The 21,856-nt window shown below is 36.9% G+C and overlaps 1 protein-coding gene across 3 annotated transcripts in view; it reads left to right on the top strand.

The window, feature by feature from the left end:
* Nucleotides 1-644: 644 nt before the first annotated feature.
* Nucleotides 645-21,856, top strand: part of PTPN2 (protein tyrosine phosphatase non-receptor type 2) — an 89,862-nt gene continuing 68,650 nt past the window's right edge. For 2 of the 3 annotated variants that reach the window (XM_031946666.1, XM_031946665.1), the window contains exon 1: nucleotides 645-920. In XM_031946666.1, the coding sequence (XP_031802526.1) occupies nucleotides 852-920 (69 nt within the window). In that variant the 5' untranslated portion in view covers nucleotides 645-851. The remainder of the gene's footprint in view (nucleotides 921-21,856) is intronic. The other variant, XM_031946667.1, reaches the window with a different exon arrangement.

Raw genomic sequence — 21,856 nt, 5'->3', positions numbered from 1 at the left:
CTCGCACCGAACAATTCTCTCACCCCCCCCCAAAACAACAGAAGCTGAGCATCCTTTTGAGGGGTTAAGAAATGAGCTCCCTGGGCACATCAGTATGGAAAAGGATCTCTATGTTGCTACATATAAGTAAAGTGAATCAGGGCCATTCTCCAAAAACTGAGGAGTCCCAGACCACTCTGGGCAAGGGTAGAGGGCATTTCCTCACCTGGAAGCTCCTAACGAAAAGAAATGCCAAGTTCTGCCCTTATCCTCATAGACATGACTCAGAGAGGGAAAAAAAAAAAAAAAAAACTGGTGAAAGAACACCCAACGCGAAGCTCCCATCAGTTACTTTCCCCGGAATTTCTGCCCCTTGCTCTCCTCCATCCGGGAGCACTCAGCCGCTTAGACCTCGGCGCCGGTCAAGGGGGCGGGGCCGACGACCGCTTAGCCCCGCCCACCTCCCGCCCCCTTGGGATTCCGAGGCCGGGCTGGGTGGTCTCTCGCAGCCCCGCCCCCTCTCTACCTGGGCGCCGATTCCCCGAGGCGGGGTCCACTCCCTGGGCTCTCCCCCTACAGTAGAATCGGCGCCCCCGCCTTCTCCTCCCGTCTTCCGCGCCAACTTGGCGTGCTGACGTTCTACGCTTCAGGTACTTTCCCGGCCGCGAGCAGCTGGTGTTCGGCGTCGTCGCAGGGGGTTGGAAGAGGGGGAGCGGGAAGGAGGAGAAAGCAGGGAAAGCGGAGCGCGCATGCGTTAGGCAGCCGCCGCCGGGGAGACGAGTGCGGCTCGCACTCGGCTGTTAACAGCGAGGACGGGGCATGTGCCACTTCGGCCGCGGCGGCTTTTCTCGCGCCCGGTCTCGCCCGCCACCATGTCCATCACCATCGAACGGGAGTTTGAGGAAGTGGATGCTGAGAACCGGTGGCAGCCCATGTACTTGGTGAGTCTTAGGGGTTAATGTGGCGGCCGACGCCGCCTACTCTGAAGGGTCAGGGCTCGGGCTGTCCCTCAAGCCTCCCGTTCCCTCCCTCTTTTCTCCCTTCGCTAGACGGAAGTGACCAAGCCGAGGCGCGCGGGCCGTCCGGGGACTGGCATTCAGGTGCGCGCTCCGAGTGCGGGGCGACGGCGGAGCGCGCCTGCGCCCAGATTTTTCCAATAAATAAATAAATTAATTAATTTAAAGTAGTGTACTCTCTTGTGCGCAGGCGCAGATGGTTGCTGAGGCCGCGGAGGGACCCTACAGCGGCCTCTGGTGGTAGGTTATTTTGGTTGGGCCTGGCACTAAACCCCAGGGGGCGCTTTGGGGCGGGGAGGATGGCATTGCCCGTGTCAGAGCTGCGCTGCATGCACATGGCTCCAGAACTCCTAACGAGGTCGCTTCTCGCGCTCGCCGCCGCCCGTCCTCCTCTCCCCAAGACTATTAAATTACGTCTCTCCACACCCTGCCTTCTGAGTGGGAGCAGCAAAGAGGGCCTGCGGAATCCGTTTTTTGTCCATATTCCCATCTTCCCTGTCGGAGTCAGAGCATATTGTTGTGTAGGCGACCCATTTAAATAAGTCTGGAAAGGAGTTTGGATGGCTTTTTTGCTTTTGTTTTTATATTGCATCCTCTGTGGGTATCAGGCAGGGAGATGGGACTTCCATAGGGCACCTGAAGAGGCTGGGAAAAGTCAGATCAGTCTCAGTGCTTCCTTCACTTGGGAGAGGGACTTCAGTGATTCCCGCAGAGGCTATTTCACCCTTAGGCTGTAAACACGGTAGCCATTTCTAAAGTGAGCTCTGGTCTAAATGGACTAGATTTCATTTATATTTGTTTTGCATTAACTAGAGTGCATTTACATGTTTAAACTATATTGGGATTGTATTTGCTGTCTAGGGGAGGGGGAAGGTGGGGAAGGAGAGAAAAATTTGGAACAGAGTTTTGCAAGAGTGAAGGTTGGAAACTATTTTTGTATGTATTTTGAAAAATAAAAAGCTATTATTATTTTTAAAAAACTATAGTGCATTTAGTGTAAACAGTTTTCCAAACATGGATTGATTGGTAGATATTGTTGGAGGAAAGAAACAAACTTTTTTTTTTAATGAAATGAATGAAGCAGCATTCTTCATTCAGTAAGTACTTGCTGTGTACAAAGTATTTTGCTAAGGGATTGTGATACTAATAGAAAAAAGCTCACATTCTAATGTGAGAGAGGACATACAGAAAGTTGAAGTTACAAGTAGTAAGGTACCATATGCTTCAGGACTCAGGGGCAAAATAGATAATAATTCTTCATTTTTAAGGTCATTTTCATTAATAAAAACATATATATTGATAGTAGTAAGAACTGCTTTGGGGGGATCTATAGTAGCTGTGGCTGCAGTGCCAACCAAAGCAGTTGACAGATCACAACTTTGGCAAGTGTGAATGGAGTGGGAATTGCTTCACCAGAAAATGTCTTAAGGCCAGAGCTGGAAGCAGAATATATGATCTAAAAGCTGTTTTTGAGATACTCTGTACGTATGGGGGGGTTAACTTAAATAAATAATGCACAGTACCTTTTAAGTCAAGTAAAAGTAAAATTGTTTATCCAAATTTCTATTCTCAACTGAACGAAGATTTATAAAATACTTACTATATGTTAGTCACTGCCCTCAAGAAATACATTGGTTAATGAGAGCTGCACACAAATCATACACATTAGAAAATAATTACCTTGGAAAGGGTGAACAATGGCCATTAAGGGTAAAGAGAAGGGATCTTTAAAAATGACTTTGTTTTAACCCAAGTTATGGCTTATTAAACCAAGACAAGAGATGTGAGATGTTAACCTGGAGAGGAGAACGCTATTTAAAAAAATTTTTATGTAACTAGTTGATTTTTCTTTGTTACTTCACCAGTTTCTAGCTGTGGGACCCTGGGCAAGTCACTTACTGAATACTGTTTGTCTGTTTCCTCATCTGTAAAATGAGCTGGAAAAGGAAATGGCAAACTACCCCAGTATCTTTACCAAGAAATGCAATCATGTAGAGTCAGACATGTAGGAAAAATGACTGAACTTAGTAGTAAGAGTACTGGTTTGAAGTCAAAGGACTTGGGTGAATTCAAATCCTTTCTCTGTTACATACTACCTTAAGTAACTGAAGGCAAATCACTTGACCCTGGGTCTCATTTTCTCATTTATAAAATAAAAAGGTTGGACTGGATGACTTCTGAGAGGTCCCTTTCAGGATTAAATCTATAAATCTTAAGTGAAATCAAGACTCAAGGATAACTTGCCAGTAGTCAGGTCAGAACTAAAACTTGAATAAAGGCCCTCTGTTGTCTTTCTATTATACAATGTAGGGTTTTTAATGCCCTAATTCATATAAGTAGTGTGTTTGGTTGGAAATAATGTCTTGTCATTTTTTTAAGAAATGCTTTCTGATAATAAGAAACTTTTAAATCATGCAAAGTCTTAAGTAAACTCAAGTGAATTCCAATGAGAATTCTGATATGAGGAGCCTGCCAACTATGTCTTCTATTAGTTAAGTTTGTTCAGCAGAGGCAACTGTTTCCAATATGCTTCTGACATCAGCCTGCAAATTTGAGATAGTATTTATGGGTAATGCTCAAGAATTTATCTAAATTGAGAATTAACTTAGTCAATACGAAACAGCAGATAGTCCTTTAGATAATTTTATGAACTTCCTTTCTGCTGAAATGTGTCATTATCATAGACCAATAAAAAGAACATCTTGTATTAATGTCAGGAAGATGGGAAGTTAACATAACAGTATGGGGAGGGGGGGAGATTAGGAATGAAGAAAGTCGAATACAGTCACACAGCCTTAAGAGTGTCAAGAAACAGACTTATTCTAGGAGGCAGAATACTTAGATTGATGTTTCAGTTGTACTAATAGGGAGCAAGTCACTTAATTGACATCCCCCCTCAAAAAAAAAAAAGTTTTTTAATCAGCTTATATCCAAGACATTGTATTAGATCCTAGGGGTAAGATTTTCCTGTGCTCATGGAACTTAGAATTTAGTAGGGAAAGATCAAGCATGTTCAAGGGTTATAGTCCAAATTATAATATGTTAATTCATGAGAGAGGTCCATGACCACAGAGTGTCTTGAGAATTTAATGATTGAGGAATGTTTTCTAGCTGAGGTGAGAGCAGAGTTCATGGAAGAGCTGGTTCTTGAAGGAGGGGAAAAAATTTTCAAAGTAAGTGGCTTGCATTGCAGGAATGTAAAAGGAGGTGGTGAGATTAAATTTTCTAAATCTGTCCTTGAAAGGTACTCACTTGACTTTTAGGGAGTTCTTAAGAATAAAAATACCTTCGGAATTAAGGGAGTTAGAAAAATTTTGAAACTCAGTAGAGGAACCTTGGTCTACTGTCATGTTGAATACTTGTAATTTTTTGGACACTAATTCACATTTTTTAAGGAATCAAATAGCACTGAATCCATACCATTGAAATTTCTTTCCCAGTAACTATTGGCATAATTTGGATTATTAGGATTATAGGGTGTATATTTTGAAAACACTGGACATGATCTTTTTAGGCCTCTTTCAAGTCTAATTTTATGACTGTTCTAAATCAGTTTTTTAACCTTTTTTAATGTGTCACAAGCCTCTTTGTCAGTCTAGTCAACCTGTTGATCTTTTTCTCAGTGATGTTTTTAAATAATTGAAGGAAATGCTAAATTTTAGTTACAGATTAGTGAAAATAAAGGGGTTGGGTTCGTTTTTTTGTTTGTTTGTTTTTTTTGGTTTGATTTGGTTGTTTTGGGTTTTTTTACCCTTAGTTCATGGACCCCTTTAGGCTAATAACTTTTTTTTTTTCCCCCATCAATCCCATTTCAGTTTTTTTTCTTCTTTTTCATGTTAGGCAACAGTAAAGTAGTTGGTGAGTCCAGTTTAGTTGGCTTGACAAAATTTGTTTGGAAGTACTACTGTTACTCTTTTGAAAGCATCAGAAGAATACTTTGGAACAGTGTTCAGAGTCACTTCCTTTTTTTTACCCTTCCTAGACCCAGCTAACTATATGAAAATACATATGAGGTTTTGTGAGACTGAAGAGAAGAAAAGGGAAATGGGAAAAACTCAGTGGTCTAAGGTATAGAAAAATGGGTAGCTATATCTAAAAAATGCGTTACAGTAATTGAGTTGTCCGCAAGCATTAAGGGTTTACCATATTCAAAGCATGGGGATGTAAAGGTCAAAAATAGTTCCTATTCTCAAGGAGAACATATTCTAGTGGGGAAGAAAACATGTAAATAATTATGCACACATAGGATATAAACAGTGTAAATTGTAGATGAGCGCCAGCACTGAAGGAGAACAGAGGTTTGTTGTAGAAGGTAGGATTTTAGCTGAAACTTGAGGGAAGCTTGGGAAACCAAAAGGCAGCGATTAGAAAGAAGTTTCCCTGCTTGGGGAAAAGGTCAGTGAAAGTGCCCATAATTAGGAGATAGAATGTTATATGCAAGGAACAGCAAAGAAGCCAGTGTCATTATATGGAAGAGTAGGTAGAAATGAGCAGTGCAGGGAACACATGAAAGTTTAATAATATATGAAGATATATTCTATCCTGGAAGTAACAGGGAGCAAGTGAAATTGAATGACCTGGGGGGGAGGAGGGGGAGGAAGAGTATGTGCTGTGAGTGAGAGAGAGAAATAGTCAGACCTGTACTTTATTTAGGAAGATGAATTGAAGAGACTTGAGGGCTGGGAGACTATAGACCATTGCAGTAGTAAAAGTGTGAAGTAACTGGGACCTGTTTCAGTATCACAATGTAGAATTGCTAAGACTTGGGAACAGATTGATAAATGTGGTTAGGAAGAGTGAGGAATATATATAGGATAAGGTTGTGAGCCTGGGTGACCAGGAAGGTGGTAGTGTCCTCTACAGTAACTGGGAAGTTAGGGATTTGGAAAGGAAAAAGATGAGTTAAGTAATTGCACATTTTAAATTTAATAGTGTATCTTACTGTGTGTCTCCATGAGTCCATAAAGATTGGTTGAATGAATATGAAAGAGTTGATAAGTTTTCCCATCCTTACCCAAAGCATCTCCTGTGTACTTTTTGACTATTAGACATAATTTGTGCGTTTAAATATACCATCATCTTCCCCTGCCCATTTCCCTCCTTCACATAAGCCTATTCTCAATTTAGAGTCAATTACTTTTATAAGATTGCTTTCCTTCTATAAATAAGTAGTCATTGAGGTCAGTAGCACTGAAGGGTTGGGAATTTTGATTGGGAGATACAGTTTTGAAGTTTGGGATGCCCTAGTCAGAGATTTGCCTTTGGCATGTATTTTTTAGGTTGCTGTGCCCAGATAAAAACTTATAGTGTAAGGAAGCATATGGGGGTGCAGGTGACATGATTTGGAGATAATTTGAAAGTGATTCTTTTCTATTAGACGCTCCAATTACACTTCATTAGTTCCTCCTGTGTCCATATAGTTTTCCTGTCACTCCACATACAATGGAATGTCTCGTGCAGCTCTAACAGTAATAATGATAGACATTTATATAGTGTTTTAAAGTTTGCAAAGTATGTTGCATAATTTTAAAAATTAAGTATTTGTTGTGACTACTATGTGCCAGGTTCTGTGTTAGCCACAAAGATACAGTTACAAGGAATGAAATGTTCCTCACTTATAATAAACTTATATCTTATAAGAGGGGAAAAGTAGACATAAATGCACGTTTAACATATATTGGATTAATTGCTGAGTAGAGGAGGGAATGGGGAAAAAGGGAGAAAATTTTGAAACACAAGGTTTTGCAAAGGTGTATTTTGAAAATAAAAAAGCCATTGTTTAAAAAGTATATAAAAATATATACAGCAGATATAAAGTTAATAAAAGGAAAGGAGGACATTGACATTTGGAGGCAGTAGGCGTAGCTTTATGCAGAAGGTAATAACTGAGTTTCATCTTAAAGAAAAGAGTCTCTGAGGTGAAGATAAGAAAGAGTGCATTCCCAGCTTGTGAATTGCATAGTGCAAAGAAATGGAGACTGATGATGGAGTGAGAGAAACAGGCCAGATCAGTGAGATTGCAAAGTGTGGGAAGATAAAATAATGTTGAGTGAGGTAGGAAACGTAGGTTTGGGTGAGGTTGTAAAAGATTTTAAAAGCTAAATTGGAAAGTTCCTATTTTATCTTAGAGGCAATAGAAAGCCAGTGGGGTTAGTTGACTAATCTGAGTCACATATCAGATTTTCACTTAATGAATCATCTTGGCTATCTTTGGAGGAGATAAAGACTTGAGGCAGGTAGTCCAATTAGGAGACTGTTGTTGGTGAGAGATAATGAAGGCTTAAATAGAGGTGATAGCTGTGTGAGTGAAGACAAGGGACTGGACACTAGAAATCTAATTTAAACCTTAATGATAACCCACTGAAGTAAATAATGTAGGTATGGTTTAATCACATAGCAAGTGTCAACATCAGGATTCAAGCTTAAGTCTTACTTGTTCTAGCCCCACACTGATCACTAGATACTACTACCTTTATTAATCTAACTTTTTATTTCTTCATTAAGTCCTCATTGATAAGATAAGAACATCTTGGAATTGAATGGAGCCGTAGCTAAAATGTCAGAGTATAAGTGAGGGTCAGAAGAATCTAGCCGTCAGATTTATAGGTTCAGAAACTCTGGACCCCAGGAAATTGATTCACACTAAACAAATACAGCAAAGTACTCATAAAGTCATTTTTATTAATTTTAATACTTCAAAGTTTTGAGTTGTGTAGGCTTTCATTAATATAGATTTATTAACCCTCTATAACTTAGATGGCCTTGTTACATCTCTGAACAAAAACAGAAACAAAAAACCACCTTGTATGCATCCTTGTCCTAAGACTTGTGATTTATCATGAAAAATACTGCAAAGTAGACCAGACATTTGTGAAGAATGAACTAGCAGGATCCTTTTCTTTGTAGGGAACCTTAATTGGTGAACTAAATCAATATCATAAGACTCAGGCAAATATATAATCAGAGCAAAGGGAATTGAAAGATGAAAAAAATGCTTTCATTAAAAAAAAAATGTAGCTGGATTGAAGGGTTCTTTTAAAGGGATACCTTGACATCCTTCTTAACATAAATTGGACAGGACACTTCTGGGGAAATGCTGACTTATGTACCCCAACTTTTTTTCTTTTTTTACAGTGTATCAGGATTATTATCTTTGTTTTACTTGTCATTGCAACATCCTTTTACTTTTCATTTGAGCATGCAGATAACATTACTTACAAAATTAATAAGTAATTTTTTTACTGGTTACATTGTAATTTAGTTGTTTCTTGGTGTCACATAGCTGATGGCTACATTATATCATCTCCAAATTTTGAGAGACATTTGGAAATATTTGAGACTCCAAATCATTTATGTTGCTTCTTATATATTCCCTGAAAATAGCCAGGCTTCTTGAATTTTTGACTGAGATTTGGGAAGATGTGAGCTTGAATCCTGCCTTTGGCCCTAGTTATGTGACAAGTTACTGAACTTCTAGGAAGACTAATTTTCTCCTCAATAAAATTAAGAGGGATGATAACCTGTAGGCCCTGCCTCAAGGCTGTAAATTTCAAGAATGTATATAAAGCTATTAGCAAACTTTCAAGTGTCATATAAATATCACCTGTTATTACTGTTGTTCAATCATTCATTTCATGTTTGATTCAAATAAATTATTTTTATTGCCATAGTAAATTATAATTATTAAAAGTTGAACTTCAGGAAACATTGAATAAGTGTGTATGCTAGGCATCATTCAGGATGTTGGAATGCATAAAAGATTAAATTAGAAATGGTCTTTATAGAGCAATTGGTAATTCTTCAGATGAATATTTTTGTCCTTTTGTTAAACTTAAACCCTGATTGTAGAGACCATTTTATGAACTTGTAACCCTCTGTCTTTTTGACTGCAAGAAAGCAAAGAATGGAAAACTTTTTCTACTTAATGCAGAAATTGCCTGAATAATGAAGTTATGCATGACCAACAGCCTGAAAGACTTGAGAAATTTTTGTTCATGAGAAGAAAAGGCATGTCAAGGAGAAGACAATAGAAACTAGAAGAGTATAGTTTTCTAGGAGAGATATCAAAGGCATGACTTCTTTTAGTCTCCCAGGTTTGTAACCTTAACATTTTCCTTGACTCCTCACTCCAACTCACTCCATATTTCTATTCAGATCAAATCTTCACATTTTTACCTTTATGAGATCTCATATACAACTGTTTTTTCTACTTATTTGGTGGTGACTTTAGTTTAAATCTTCTTCAGTTCTTGCCTAATCTGTTGTAGCAGTATCCAGCACTCCAATCCATCTTCCACAATTGCTGCCAAAGTGATTTTCCTTAAGTACAGTTTTGATAAAAGTCCCTTCTCTACTCATTAAATTACAAAATCCACATTCAAAAAAGAATTCACATTCAAAATCATTCAAAAATTGTGTGGTGATCGGCAGTAGAGTGGAGTAGAAAAAATATTGGATATAAAGTTAAGGGACCTGTATTTAAACATTTGCTCTGTCACTATCAATTTGATTGAGCATATTACTCCCCACCCCATCCCCCAGTTTCCTTTTTCTGCTATTTGAAGGATTGGATTAGATTACTTCTAACATTTTTTCATCTTTCTTTAAGTGGTAAGATGTTTAGCTGGGATTTGAATTAAAGTCAAGGAAGCCAGAAGGTAGAGTTCCAGGAATGGGGAGTCCCAGGATTGCAAAGTATGTGTTAGGATATAAGGTATATAAGGAAGATTAATGTAACAGCCAAATGCAACGTCACTAGAGTAGGGAAGAAACTTGTTGCAGGTAGACTAATCAGCCCGTTTCTACAGTAGTCCAAGCATGAGGTGATGAAAACCTGCAACAGGGTGATGAAAATATCAGAGGAGAGAAAGGGAGCATATTTGAGAAATGTCATTTAAGTAAAATTTACAGGCCTGGTTGAAAGATAAGATGTGGGCCTGTCAGAAAGGCTAGAATGACAGGGAAATATAATGTAGAATGTTGAAGGGGATGTGGGAAAACAGGGACACTAATACATTGTTGGTGGAATTGTGAATACATCCAACCATCCTGGAGAGCAATTTGGAACTATGCTCAAAAAGTTATCAAACTGTGCATACCTTTTTATCCAGCAGTGTTACTACTGGGCTTATATCCCAAAGAGATCTTAAAGAAGGGAAAGGGACCTGTATATGCAAGAATGTTTGTGGCAGCCCTCTTTATAGTGGCCAGAAACTGGAAACTGAGTGGATGCCCATCAATTGGAGAATGGCTGAATAAATTGTGGTATATGAATATTATGAAATATTATTGTTCAGTAAGAAATGACCAGGAGGATGATTTCAGAAAGGCCTGGAGAGACTTAACATGAACTGATGATGATGAGTGAAATGAGCAGGACCAGGAGATCATTATATACTTCAACTACAATACTATATGATGATTGATTCTGATGGACCTGACCATCTTCAGCAATGAGATGAACCAAATCAGTTCCAATAGAGCAGTAATGAATTGAACCAGCTACACCCAGCGAAAGAACTCTGGGAGATGACTAAGAACCATTATATAGAATTCCCAATCCATATATTTTTGTCCGCCTGCATTTTTTATTTCCTTTACAGGCTAAGTGTACACTATTTCAGAGTCCGATTCTTTTTGTACAGCAAAATAACTGTTTGGACATGCATACTTATTTTGTATTTAATTTGTACTTTAACATATTTAACATGTATTGGTCAACCTGCCATCTAGGAGAGGGGGTGGGGGGAAGGAAGGGAAAAATTAGAACATAAGGTTTGGCAATTGTCAATGCTGTGAAATTACCCATGCATATAACTTGTAAATAAAAAGCTATTTAAAAAAAAAAGATTACATGTGGGGAGAGACAGTCAAGAACTGAAGATGGGCACCTCTGAGTCCAGGAGATTGGTGGTACTCTCAACAGTATAGAAACTTTGAAGTGGAGAGGGCTTGAAGGTGAAAATACTAAGTTCAGTTTTGAATATGATAGGTTTAAAAAGTTTATGGAACAGCCTGTTTACAATGTTTAATAGGCAGTTGGAAATGTGAAACTAGAGGAGAGCAAAAAGGATAAGGTTGAAAAAATAGGTTTGGGAAACATGATTATAGGGATGATAACTGAATATATGGCTAATGAAATGACTATATAAAACAGTACAGAAGAGAAATTAATCTTTTTGTGATTTAATTTTTAACAATAAATCATTTATTAGGTACATACTATTACTATCACCACCTTTGAGATACATTATATACAGTTTGGTAAAGTGATAGGAATAAGTCTTAAGAGACCTTTAAAAAAGGAAATTGTAGTTAAAGAGCTAATATGTTAATCTTTGAATGTAGAGCTGATTATTTTTTTTTCTTTTCTTTTTTCCTGAGGCAATTGGGGTTAAGTGACTTGGCCAATGTCACACTTCTAGGAAGTGTCAAGTGTCTAAGATCAAATTTGAACTCAGGTCCTCCTGACTTCAAGGATCATGCTCTATATTCATTGCATCACCTAGATGCCCCAGGGCTGATTAATTCTTGAAAAAATGCTGTTAAGTTGAAAAATGATTTATACAATAGGAAATTTTATTCCTAATTTTGGGTGTGGCCAACTTTTAGTAGAAATAATTGTAAATATATTTGATCAGTATTAAATTATAGTATTGCATCATATAAAAACTCTTAAATGTGTGTGTGCACGTGCGCACATTTTTTAGGGCAGCAATGACCAATTACCAAAAAAGTCAAATGTATTATGTTTCAGTGCAACTAACAGTATATTCTATAGTAGTGTGATATACTATAGAGTAAGTTATTATTTTGATTTCTGCCTTTTTTTTTTTAACAACTCATCAAATTTAGATAAGGTAAGCATTAAAGGCAGTCAATATAGGAAGCTTTTTTTTTTTTTTCTTCATAAGTTTTTCCAAATTCTATACTTAATGCAGCATAATATGGTGGGGAAAAAAAACAACATTGAACTAGTAGTTAGAAGACCTGGAGTCATAGCCTGGACACTTAGTAAGTTTGTGACTTGGCCATTGTTTGCTTATTTGTAAAATGGGATTTGAAAATGGGTTGATGATATTTTCATTACCTACCTTACTAGATGGTGGTAAGAATAGAATTACACACACACACACACACACACAGTAAAGCTTTTAATACATATAAAAAACTTTTATAAAATATTATACTAAATACAAGTTGACATAGAATAATGGAATTCAGAAATACTTTCTCTGAAGCTTTTCATGGGCATCTTTGAAGGTAGATTGGCAGATAGTTTTTTGAGAAATGGATGAGCCAGTCAACAAACATTTATTAAATATTTTTTGGATGGTAGGCACTGTGTTAGGCCTTAAGAATACAAATATTGAAGAAAAGAAAAAGTACTCCCTCTTCTACCAGAGAAGAAATATACATGTATACATCTTTATATGTGGAAATATGTAAATAAACTCAAATAATAGGGAGCCAAAATTCTAGGAACTGAGGGGATTAGGAAGACATGTAGACCTAAGCTTTGATTTGGTTTTTTTTTTTTTGTTTTGTTTTGTTTTGTTTTCCTCCTCTTTTCTCAAGAATTGGAGAGGGAATGCATTGCAGGCATGGGGGAAAGTTTGGAAAGAGCAAAGGGAAATTAAATGTCATAACAGCATAATGGCCATTTTTTTTTCTTTTTGAGTCAAAACAGTTCAGCTGTATTTTTTTAAGCTACTATGTGCCAGGCACTGTGCTGGATGTTGGGCATAAATAATCAAAAAAGGAAACATTTTCTGTCCTTGAGCTTAGACTCCTTTGAGATAAACAACATGTACACAGATAAGTAAATTGAAAATATGTCCAGATTGACTATTTATTATTGCCTAATTTGTTTCTTTCTATGCAGTGGTGGATTACTAAAAATGCTTGATCATAGTTAGGTTTGGCTAAAGCTGAGGCTTTGATTGTAACATGACTCCCAAGAGTAGAGGTTCCTGAAGGATACAATAAAAGAAAAGTTCTAGCAGGGATCATATTTTAATTAAAATTGTTTCCCTCAGTGCCTGGCACAGTAGATAGAATGTTGGATCTGGAATCAAGACATTTCAAACACTAGTTGTGTGACATTGGGCAAATCACTCAACCTCTGTCTTCCTTAGTTTCCTCATCTGGAAAATGGGGGAAATAATAGCACCTCCATTTCATGATTGATATGAAATGAAATTTGTAACAAGCATTGCCAGTATTATAGTAATACAACTAGTACTGAATAAAGTTGCTCAATTGTTGAAATATACAATCTTTATATCTGTACAGACCATTCTGTACAGCATTATCCTATTATTCTGTACACATTATCCTAGTGAAGTGACTTAATCTAGAAGAAAATATGGTACTCTACTTTTCTTCTTTTGAGCCTAGAATGAGCCCTATGCAGTTTTATTCTTGCCTCTTCAATCCTAGGTACTCAAGCAAAACTCAACTTACCAGAAAAAATTTACCCTATTCCTTCTTCCCCTTCTTATCCCACTGGCTCTTGCTTGTTCATTGTTTGACCTTTTTACCCTCAAATTTCACTTCAGCTACTCTTTTCTTGATTTTATTTCTTTTATGTACTAATATTTATTTTTTCCAATTGCATGTATTCATTTTTGTAAGATTTTGAGTTGCAATTTTTTTTTTTCTCCCTTCCCTCCCCTCTCTCCAAGACTGCAAGAAATCTGATAGAGATTTTACATGTACAATCTTTTCTTAATTTTATAGTCTCTTCATTCTTCCTAACAAAGTCCCAACATAGGGCTTGTTCTTCCTTTTCTTAAAGGACCAGTGACTTGACAACATAGTGTCTTGACTTGCATGTGAATTAGTTTTTAAGTGAGGGAGAATTGAACCAAGGCCAATGTCTTCTCACTGTCTTCTAGAGTCCTTGAAATCCTGTGACAAAACAAAGTCAGGATTACTGGTAATGGCCTAAGATACAGTAGGTGACCTTGTTGTCTTCTTTGGTGCCTAAGTACTAAATGTTTCACATGATCTGCTTCATCTGCCTTCTTGGCTATTAGAAACAAATTGTTTTCATATGTCCATTCCACCTGAGGAATTCTTCACATGCTTGTGAATGTGAGGCCTGGCAGTTGGTTACCCTCAATTTGGTTTGGCTGCTGTACATGCTATAGAAGACAGACATTTAAGGTAAATGAGCATCCCTGAAAAGGGCTTGGCAAGCCATCATACCAGATGTGCTGTGTGTGTGTCTGTGTAAAAATAAACCTTGCGTGGGGTTGGTATATATACATATGACTACTGAAGGGGGAAGGAAGAAAGATTTCTTTCCATGAGCTTTTTTCCCCCTATGGGCTATTTATTGGCCAGTTTTCATCCTGATTGAATTTCTGTGGTTTCTTTTAGTTATTCAGCAAACATTAGAATTTACTTGTAATTTGCCTTAAGACAGGGACAATAAATATAATAGTTTACATTTACATAGCTTACATTTAGAGATGCTTAGCTCTTATACTAACTCCAAGTTAGGTAGTACAAGTATTGTGTTCCTTTTAGAGAGGAGGGAACTGAACTTCTATACATTTCTCTAACTTTGCAATTTACTTAAAATTTATAAGTTACAAAGCTGGGACTTAAGTCAATTAGACATCTGCTTAATGCCAAGGGCTGTGATAGGTGATAGGAATACAAATATATAAGTGAGACATCTCCTGACCTCAAACAGCTTAAATTATACTACCAGGGAATTATGGCCAGGGAAAAGGACCTTGATATAAGCAATTGTGAGTGGAGCTGTAGGATAGTAAGTTGTCAATCTTTTTAATAGCTTTGAAAATATTTTATTTTTGTCCTTGAGCAAAAAAAGAGGACAAGGCTCTATGGACATGGTGGTAGAGCTTGTTCTGGGTAGGTTCTGGTGGATAACTAGAAGAAATAAAGCATGGCCTTCAGGTCTGGGGCTGGTTGTAAATATAAGAATGAGGTGAATATTGACTCAATGACTATATCATCTAGACAATTCTGTTTCAAAACTGTTCAGACTGAGTAATATAACTTTCCTGGTATAGAGGTTAGAAGACAAAGTCTTTGGAGGCTCAGAATTTAAACCTGTATTTCTGACTCTTAAATCTATGATCTTTTTCAAAACTGCTAGGTTGCTTAATCTCAAGTGACAATGTTTAACCAACAATCAGCTAATGAGAATTTATTACGAGATATGCAAAATGTCTGAATATGTTACTGGAATAATAGATTTTGCAAAGAAAAACAGATTTAAATAATGCAAAATATTTGTGTTCTTTAAACTAAAAAAATAAGCAAATAAGCACCTTAGTATCAAATAAAGAACACTGTATTTGAAATCAAAGGATGTGAGTTCATATACCAGCATTGCCGGTTACTGCTTGTGTGATTTTGGGCAAGTAAACTCACTGGTGAAGTTTTTTTTAAAACCACTCTTTTACCTGAATTTGTAGCTCCAGTCTCGATACCTAACTACTTTCAAGCCTCAGCTAAAGTCACTTCTGCAAAAAATCTTTCCCAGTCCTCCTTAAAATCTTAGTGCCTTTCCTCTATAACTGTTCCTACTTTATCACATAGATAGATAATCATATAAATGTAGATAGATATATGCATCTTGTTTCTACAGAGTTTATATAATGTCTCTACAATTAGACCATGACCATGAGATCCTTGAGAGTGAGGATTACTTTTTCTTTTTCTTTATATACCCTGAACTTACAACAATACCTGTCATATAGTTGGTACTTAAGAAATACTTATTGATTGCCATTATGTAGCCTTCCATGAAGCCTCTACCTCTGGACTCTCCACTCTCCCACCTCCCTTGGATTTCATATACCACTAAGCAGAAGGGAAAATGCAATCATTCCAGAAATGATAAGTAGTCCACTGTAGTTGGAATATAGAGTATGGGAATAAGAAAGTAGTATGAAATAAGATAGAAATGTAGGTTGATTCCATATTGTTAGTGCTACTTCCTTTCTAAAATGAACTTTCATTGAAGAATCACTAATGTCAAACTGAGGAGTTAACGATTTAAGATTTTATCCTGTAGACAGTAGCTCCTTTGAAGGTTTTAGTCCTCTAGGATTATGGTTGATCATTCACGAGAATTCTTATGTTTTTTAATAGAATACCGATATGTTCTTTATAGTTCTGCTTACTTTACATTAAATACACACAAGTTAATACAAGTCTTCCTAGGTTTCCCTGGAATAGTCTTTTTCTATAAATAGTAGAATTACTGACTAATAGTCCAGTTATCTTATACCATAATTTGTCTAAGTCATTGATTTAAAAGCAAATAGAAACAAGGGCCACAATCCATACATAAAGGATCCCTGAAGGCTGCATATTGATTTATTTTTAAAAGTGTAATATTGTCTAAGTTCTTTATTTATTTTTCTTAAACATTTCCCAATTACATTTTAATCTGGTTTGGGTCACACAAGTATTGTGGGTCATGTGGTCCTGCAGACATCAATCTATCTCCTTAGTTTCTAGTTCCTTGTTTTAACAAAAAGAGCTGATAAGAACATTTCTGTACCTATGACTCTTCCCTTTTTCTTTTATCTCTTTGGGAGTATTCATTTTGCCTGATTCATGTCCATGTTTTTCTAAAGATCCTCCACAGAGGAACTACCCAAGCTGCTGGAGATCTTCCTCTAAATCTTTTTATATCACACTTGCAAGTGGAACATCCAGGGTATCCATGTGTTAATCCTTTTTCTTGTCACCTGAGATAAAGCCTATCTTCTTTTTTTTAAGCTATATTTCTTCCATAATATTCCTCATACCACTTCTTGCATTTAGGTCATCATTGAAAATGGCACTGCAATTTGGAACTATGTCCAAAGAGTTATCAAATTGTTCATACCCTTTGATCCAGCAGTGTTTCTACCAAGCTTTGTATCCCAAGGAGATCTTAAAGGAAGAAAAGGGACCCACATGTGCAAAAAATGTTTGTGGCAACTCTTTTTGTAGTGGCAAAAAACTGGAAGCTGAGTGGATGTCCATCAGTTGGAGAATGGCTGAATAAATTATGGTACATGAATATTATGGAATATTATTGTTCTATAAGAAACAATCAGCAGGATGATTTCAGAGAGTCCTAGAGAGATTTACATAAACTGATGCTAAGTGAAGTGAGCAGAATCAGGAAACCACTGTACACAGCAAGAGTAGAAAGAGTGTACAATGATCAATTCTGATGGACGTGGCTTTTTTTCAACAATGAAATGATTCAGACCAGTTGCAATGATCTTGTGATGAAGAGCACCATCTACACCCAGAGAGAAGACTGTGGGAACTGAGTGTGGTTCACAACATAGTATTTTCATTCTTTTCGTTGTTGTTTGCTTACATTTTATTTTTTCTCATTTTTTTCTAGTTGGATTTGATTTTTCTTGTGGAGTGAGATAATTATATAAATATGTATTCATAGATTGAATTTAACATATATTTCTACCATGTTTAACATATATTGGACTACTTGCCATCTAGTGGAGGGGGATGGGGAAAGAAGGGGGAAATTGGAACACAAGGTTTTGTGTCGAAGAATTATCCATGCGTATGTTTGGAAAAATAAAAAGCTTTAATATAAAAAAAAAGAAGAAGAAAGGAAGGAAGGAAGAAAAAAAGAAAGAAAATGGCTCTGGGCAATTTCTACCCATCTTGCGTTTCCACATTACCCTTTGAGTCACCTTTACCTTTGATTTCTTATATTTTATGGTGCTGCAGGATTTACAGTCATAAAGAATCACCAGGGATGATTTTTAAAGTTCATCCATTGTCTTAGGAAGCAGTTTTATTAAAAGTTCTGTATCATTTCATAAATGCAATCTAGCCTTCTCTCTTTCTCCCATTCAATTCTGGGACCGATTTAATATCCATTTCCAGTGTCCACACCAGATTGTACTGATCTACTACTAATTTAAAGGACTAACCATCATCCATCTGTGTATAAAGAGTCCAGATCAGTGATCTTCAAACTTTTTGATCTTATGCCTCATCAGTTGAAAAAATATCATTCAATATGTAACCCAGTATGAATTAGGTATGGGGCTTGTACTTTTATTAGCTAAGAGGAACTCTTTGTAAAGAAACTCCCTTTTGGCACCTTCTCTGCAGTTTAAGTCTTAGAATTTCTTGACATTGAGTACTTCTAGGTTAAGTGACTTTCCCAAGGTAACTTAGCCAGTATGTATTAAAAGCAGGCTTGAACCCAAGTGTCTTTCCAATTCCAAGGCCAGCAATCTATCTACTGTGCCTTGCTTCCTTTTGTACCCAATAAATATATATATATATATATATATGAATAAGTAAATAAATAAAGTATGTGCATAAGTTCTAATGTGTGTTAAAAACATAAAATATGCAAATGGATAAAATACAGATGAAATAAATAATATAAACATTTTATTTTCTATGTTAATGGCATAAAACTTTTGTTCTTGGTAAAAATCATAATATTTTTAGTGAAAGAAATATTAAATCTTTGGTGTGTCAGTAGGAATTAAAGAAGATTTATACATGTTTGTTAGTAATTAATTATTCTGTTAATTTGATTGGTATATTTAGCCTGATAGGTGAATTTCTTTATATGCTTTTTATTGAAAGACATACTGTATAGTAATAAAATAATAGGTCAGAGTAGTCAGAACAAGACAGTTTTTCAGCAAGTTTTACTTTACAAAAGTAAATTGTTTCTAATTTCAGTTTAACAGGAAGGAAGTTTATTTACACTATCAATTCTTTATTTTTTTATATGGTTTTGCTTATTCACATTTGAATTTTTTGCTGTGTTTTGTATGATGTGAGAAGCCCAGTAATAAATAACATTATGTCTGAACCTCATGTCAATGGGAGACTGCTGAAGTTTATTGATATGTGTATGTCATGGTCAGATTTCCTGAAAAGGAAAATAATTTTAGATACCCTCTGGAAGAATAAGTGGATTGGGCAGAGATTTAAAATAGGTTGTATATGTGAGAGGCGATGAAGACCTGTATTATACAAAGGCTTATATGAGTGGAAAGAATGATCCTAAATTCAAAGCCTCTAAGAAAAATAAAAGTTGGGTGTGAAGGCAGAAATGACATGATTTAGCAATTAACTATGAAATAAGAATCAGGTACAGAGGAAGATAATATGATTGAGATTCTAAAGTGGTAGGGATGTCCTTGACATTCATAAAGAGGTTAACCGGAAGAGAGGTTGATTTATTTATTTGGGGGTGGGGGGAGCAAATGAGTTCTGCCTATTTCATGTTGAATTTGAGATGCCACCTATAAATCCACATAGATCCTCATCCAGATCATGCCTTCTAATTATAGGTGTCCCACAAGGTTCTCTCCTGGCTGTCTTCTCTTCTCCCTCTATTCTACTTCATTTAGTTCCTGGCTGTCTTCTCTTCTCCCTCTATTCTACTTCACTTAGTGATTTCATCACTTCCTGTGGATTCGATTATTATCTTTATGCTGAAAATCCTCAAATCTAACTATCCTGTCCTAAATTGTTGGCTGATCCGGGCAGCTAGGTGGCGCAGTGGATAGAGCACCTGCCCTGAAGTCAGGGGGACCTGAGTTCACATCTGGCCTCAGACACTTAACACTTCTAGCTGTGTGACCCTAGGCAAGTCATTTAACCCCAATTGCCCCAACAAAAAAGAAAGAAAATCACAATGAATACAGAGGCTTGGAGAGACTTACATGAACTAATGCTAAGTGAAATGAGCAGAACCAGAAGATCATTATATACTTAAACAACAATACTACATGAGGATCAATTCTGGTAGAAGTGGCTATCTTCAACAATGAGATAATCCATATCAGTTCCAATTGTTCAGTAATGAAGAGAACCAGCTACACCCAGAGTAAGAACACTGGGAAATGAATGTGGACCACAACATAGCATTTGCTTGCACTCTTTCTGTTGTTGTTTGCTTGCATTTTTGTTTTTCTTCCCAGGTTATTTTTACCTTCTTTCTAAATCCAATTTTTCTTGTGCAACAAGATAATTGTATAAATTTGTATACATATGTTATATTTAACATATACTTTAAAATGTTTAACATGTATGAGACTGCCTGCCATCTAGGGGTGGAGTGGAAGGAAAGAAGAGGGGAAAAGTTGGAACAGAAGTATTTGCAAGGATCAATGTTGAAAAATTGTTCATGAATATGTTTTGTCGATAAAAAGCTATAATAATCAAAAATAAATAAATAGATAAATTGTTGACTAATCTCTAGCCCCCCACATCTCCATTTGCTTTTCCAATATCCAGTATAAGTCCCAAATGAAATCATTTTCTTATCTCCTCCTCTCTGGCCCCCACCAGCAGTTTCCTGTTGTAGAAGGCAACATCATCCTCCCAGTCCTTCAGGCTTGCAACCTAGTTGTCATTCTTTTTACCCTTGACTCCTCACTATCCATCTCCTTATCCAAATTGTTATCTCAACCTATCATTTATTTTACCCTTGCATCTCTCCAGATACAGTCCTTCTCTCTTAACACTGCCAGCACTCTGATGCAGATCCTGCTTCCTTCAAGTGTCTCCTTATTTCCAATCTGTGTTCCGTTCAGCCAACAAAGGAATATGCCTAAAGTGTAGGACCAGTCATGTCACCACTTTACTCAATAATCTCTATTGATTCCTTGTCTTTTCCAGGATTAAATACAGAGTCCTTTATTTGGTATTCAAAAGCCTTTCAGAATTTAGCCCCCTCCTACCTTTCTGATCTTCTTGGACTTTACACTCCCCTCACCTCATATACTCTTTGATCTAGCGACATGAAGTCCTTGCTGTTCCATGACACTTTTTCTCCTGGCTCTGCACATTTTCTCTGGCTGTCTGCCATTCCAGGGTGAACTGTTCTTTCTCCTCATCTCTGCCTCTGGCTTCCTTCAAATCCCAACTAAAATCCTATCTTCTTTAAGAAGCCTTTCCCAACTGCTTAATTCTAGTACTTTCCTTCTTTTATTTTCTGTTTATCTTGTATATAGCTTCATTGGTAGATATTTATTTGGAGGTAGCTAAATGGTACAGTGGATGGAGTGCTAAACCTAGAGTTAAGAAGACTTAATTTCTTGAGTTTAGATCTGGTCTTAGATACTTAGATACTGAGTGACCCTGGACAAATCACTTAACCCTGTTTGCCTCATTTGTAAAATGGGCTGGAGAAAGACATGGCTAGCCACTTGAGTATTATTGCCAAGAAAACCCCAAATGGGGGGCAGTTAGGATGGCACAGTGGACAAAACACTAGCCCTTAAGTCAGGAGGACCTGAGTTCAAATTTGGTCTCAGCACTTAACACTTCCTAGCTGTGTGACCCTGGATAAGTCACTTGACCCCAATTGCCTCCCCCCAAAAAAAAGAAAGAAAAAGAAAACCCCAAATGGGGCCACAAAGAGTCAGACACAACTGCAATAATTGAAAAACGGCAGCATATATGTTTACTTGTTGTCTCCCCCATTAGATCATGAGCTTCTTCTTTTTATTATTATTATTATTATAGCTTTTTATTTACAAGATATATGCATGGTCCTGGGTTATTTTTACCTTCTGAATCCAATTCTCCCTGTGCAACAAGAAAACTGTTTGGTTCTGCACACATACATTGTACCTAGGATGTACTATGACATATTCAACATATATAGGACTGCTTGCCATCTAGGGGAGGGGGTGGAGGGTGGGAGGGAAAAATCGGAACAGAAGTGAGTGCAAGGGATAATCTTGTAAAAAAAAATTACCCTGGCATGGGTTCTGTCAATAAAAAGTTATTATAATAAAATTAAAAAAAAGATATATGCATGGGTAATTTTTCAGCATTGACAATTGCAAAACCTTTTATTCCAA

This window comes from Sarcophilus harrisii, chromosome 1 (genome assembly GCF_902635505.1).
Source record: "Sarcophilus harrisii chromosome 1, mSarHar1.11, whole genome shotgun sequence".
Lineage (NCBI taxonomy): Eukaryota > Metazoa > Chordata > Mammalia > Dasyuromorphia > Dasyuridae > Sarcophilus > Sarcophilus harrisii.
This window is presented reverse-complemented; position numbering and strand designations above follow the sequence as displayed.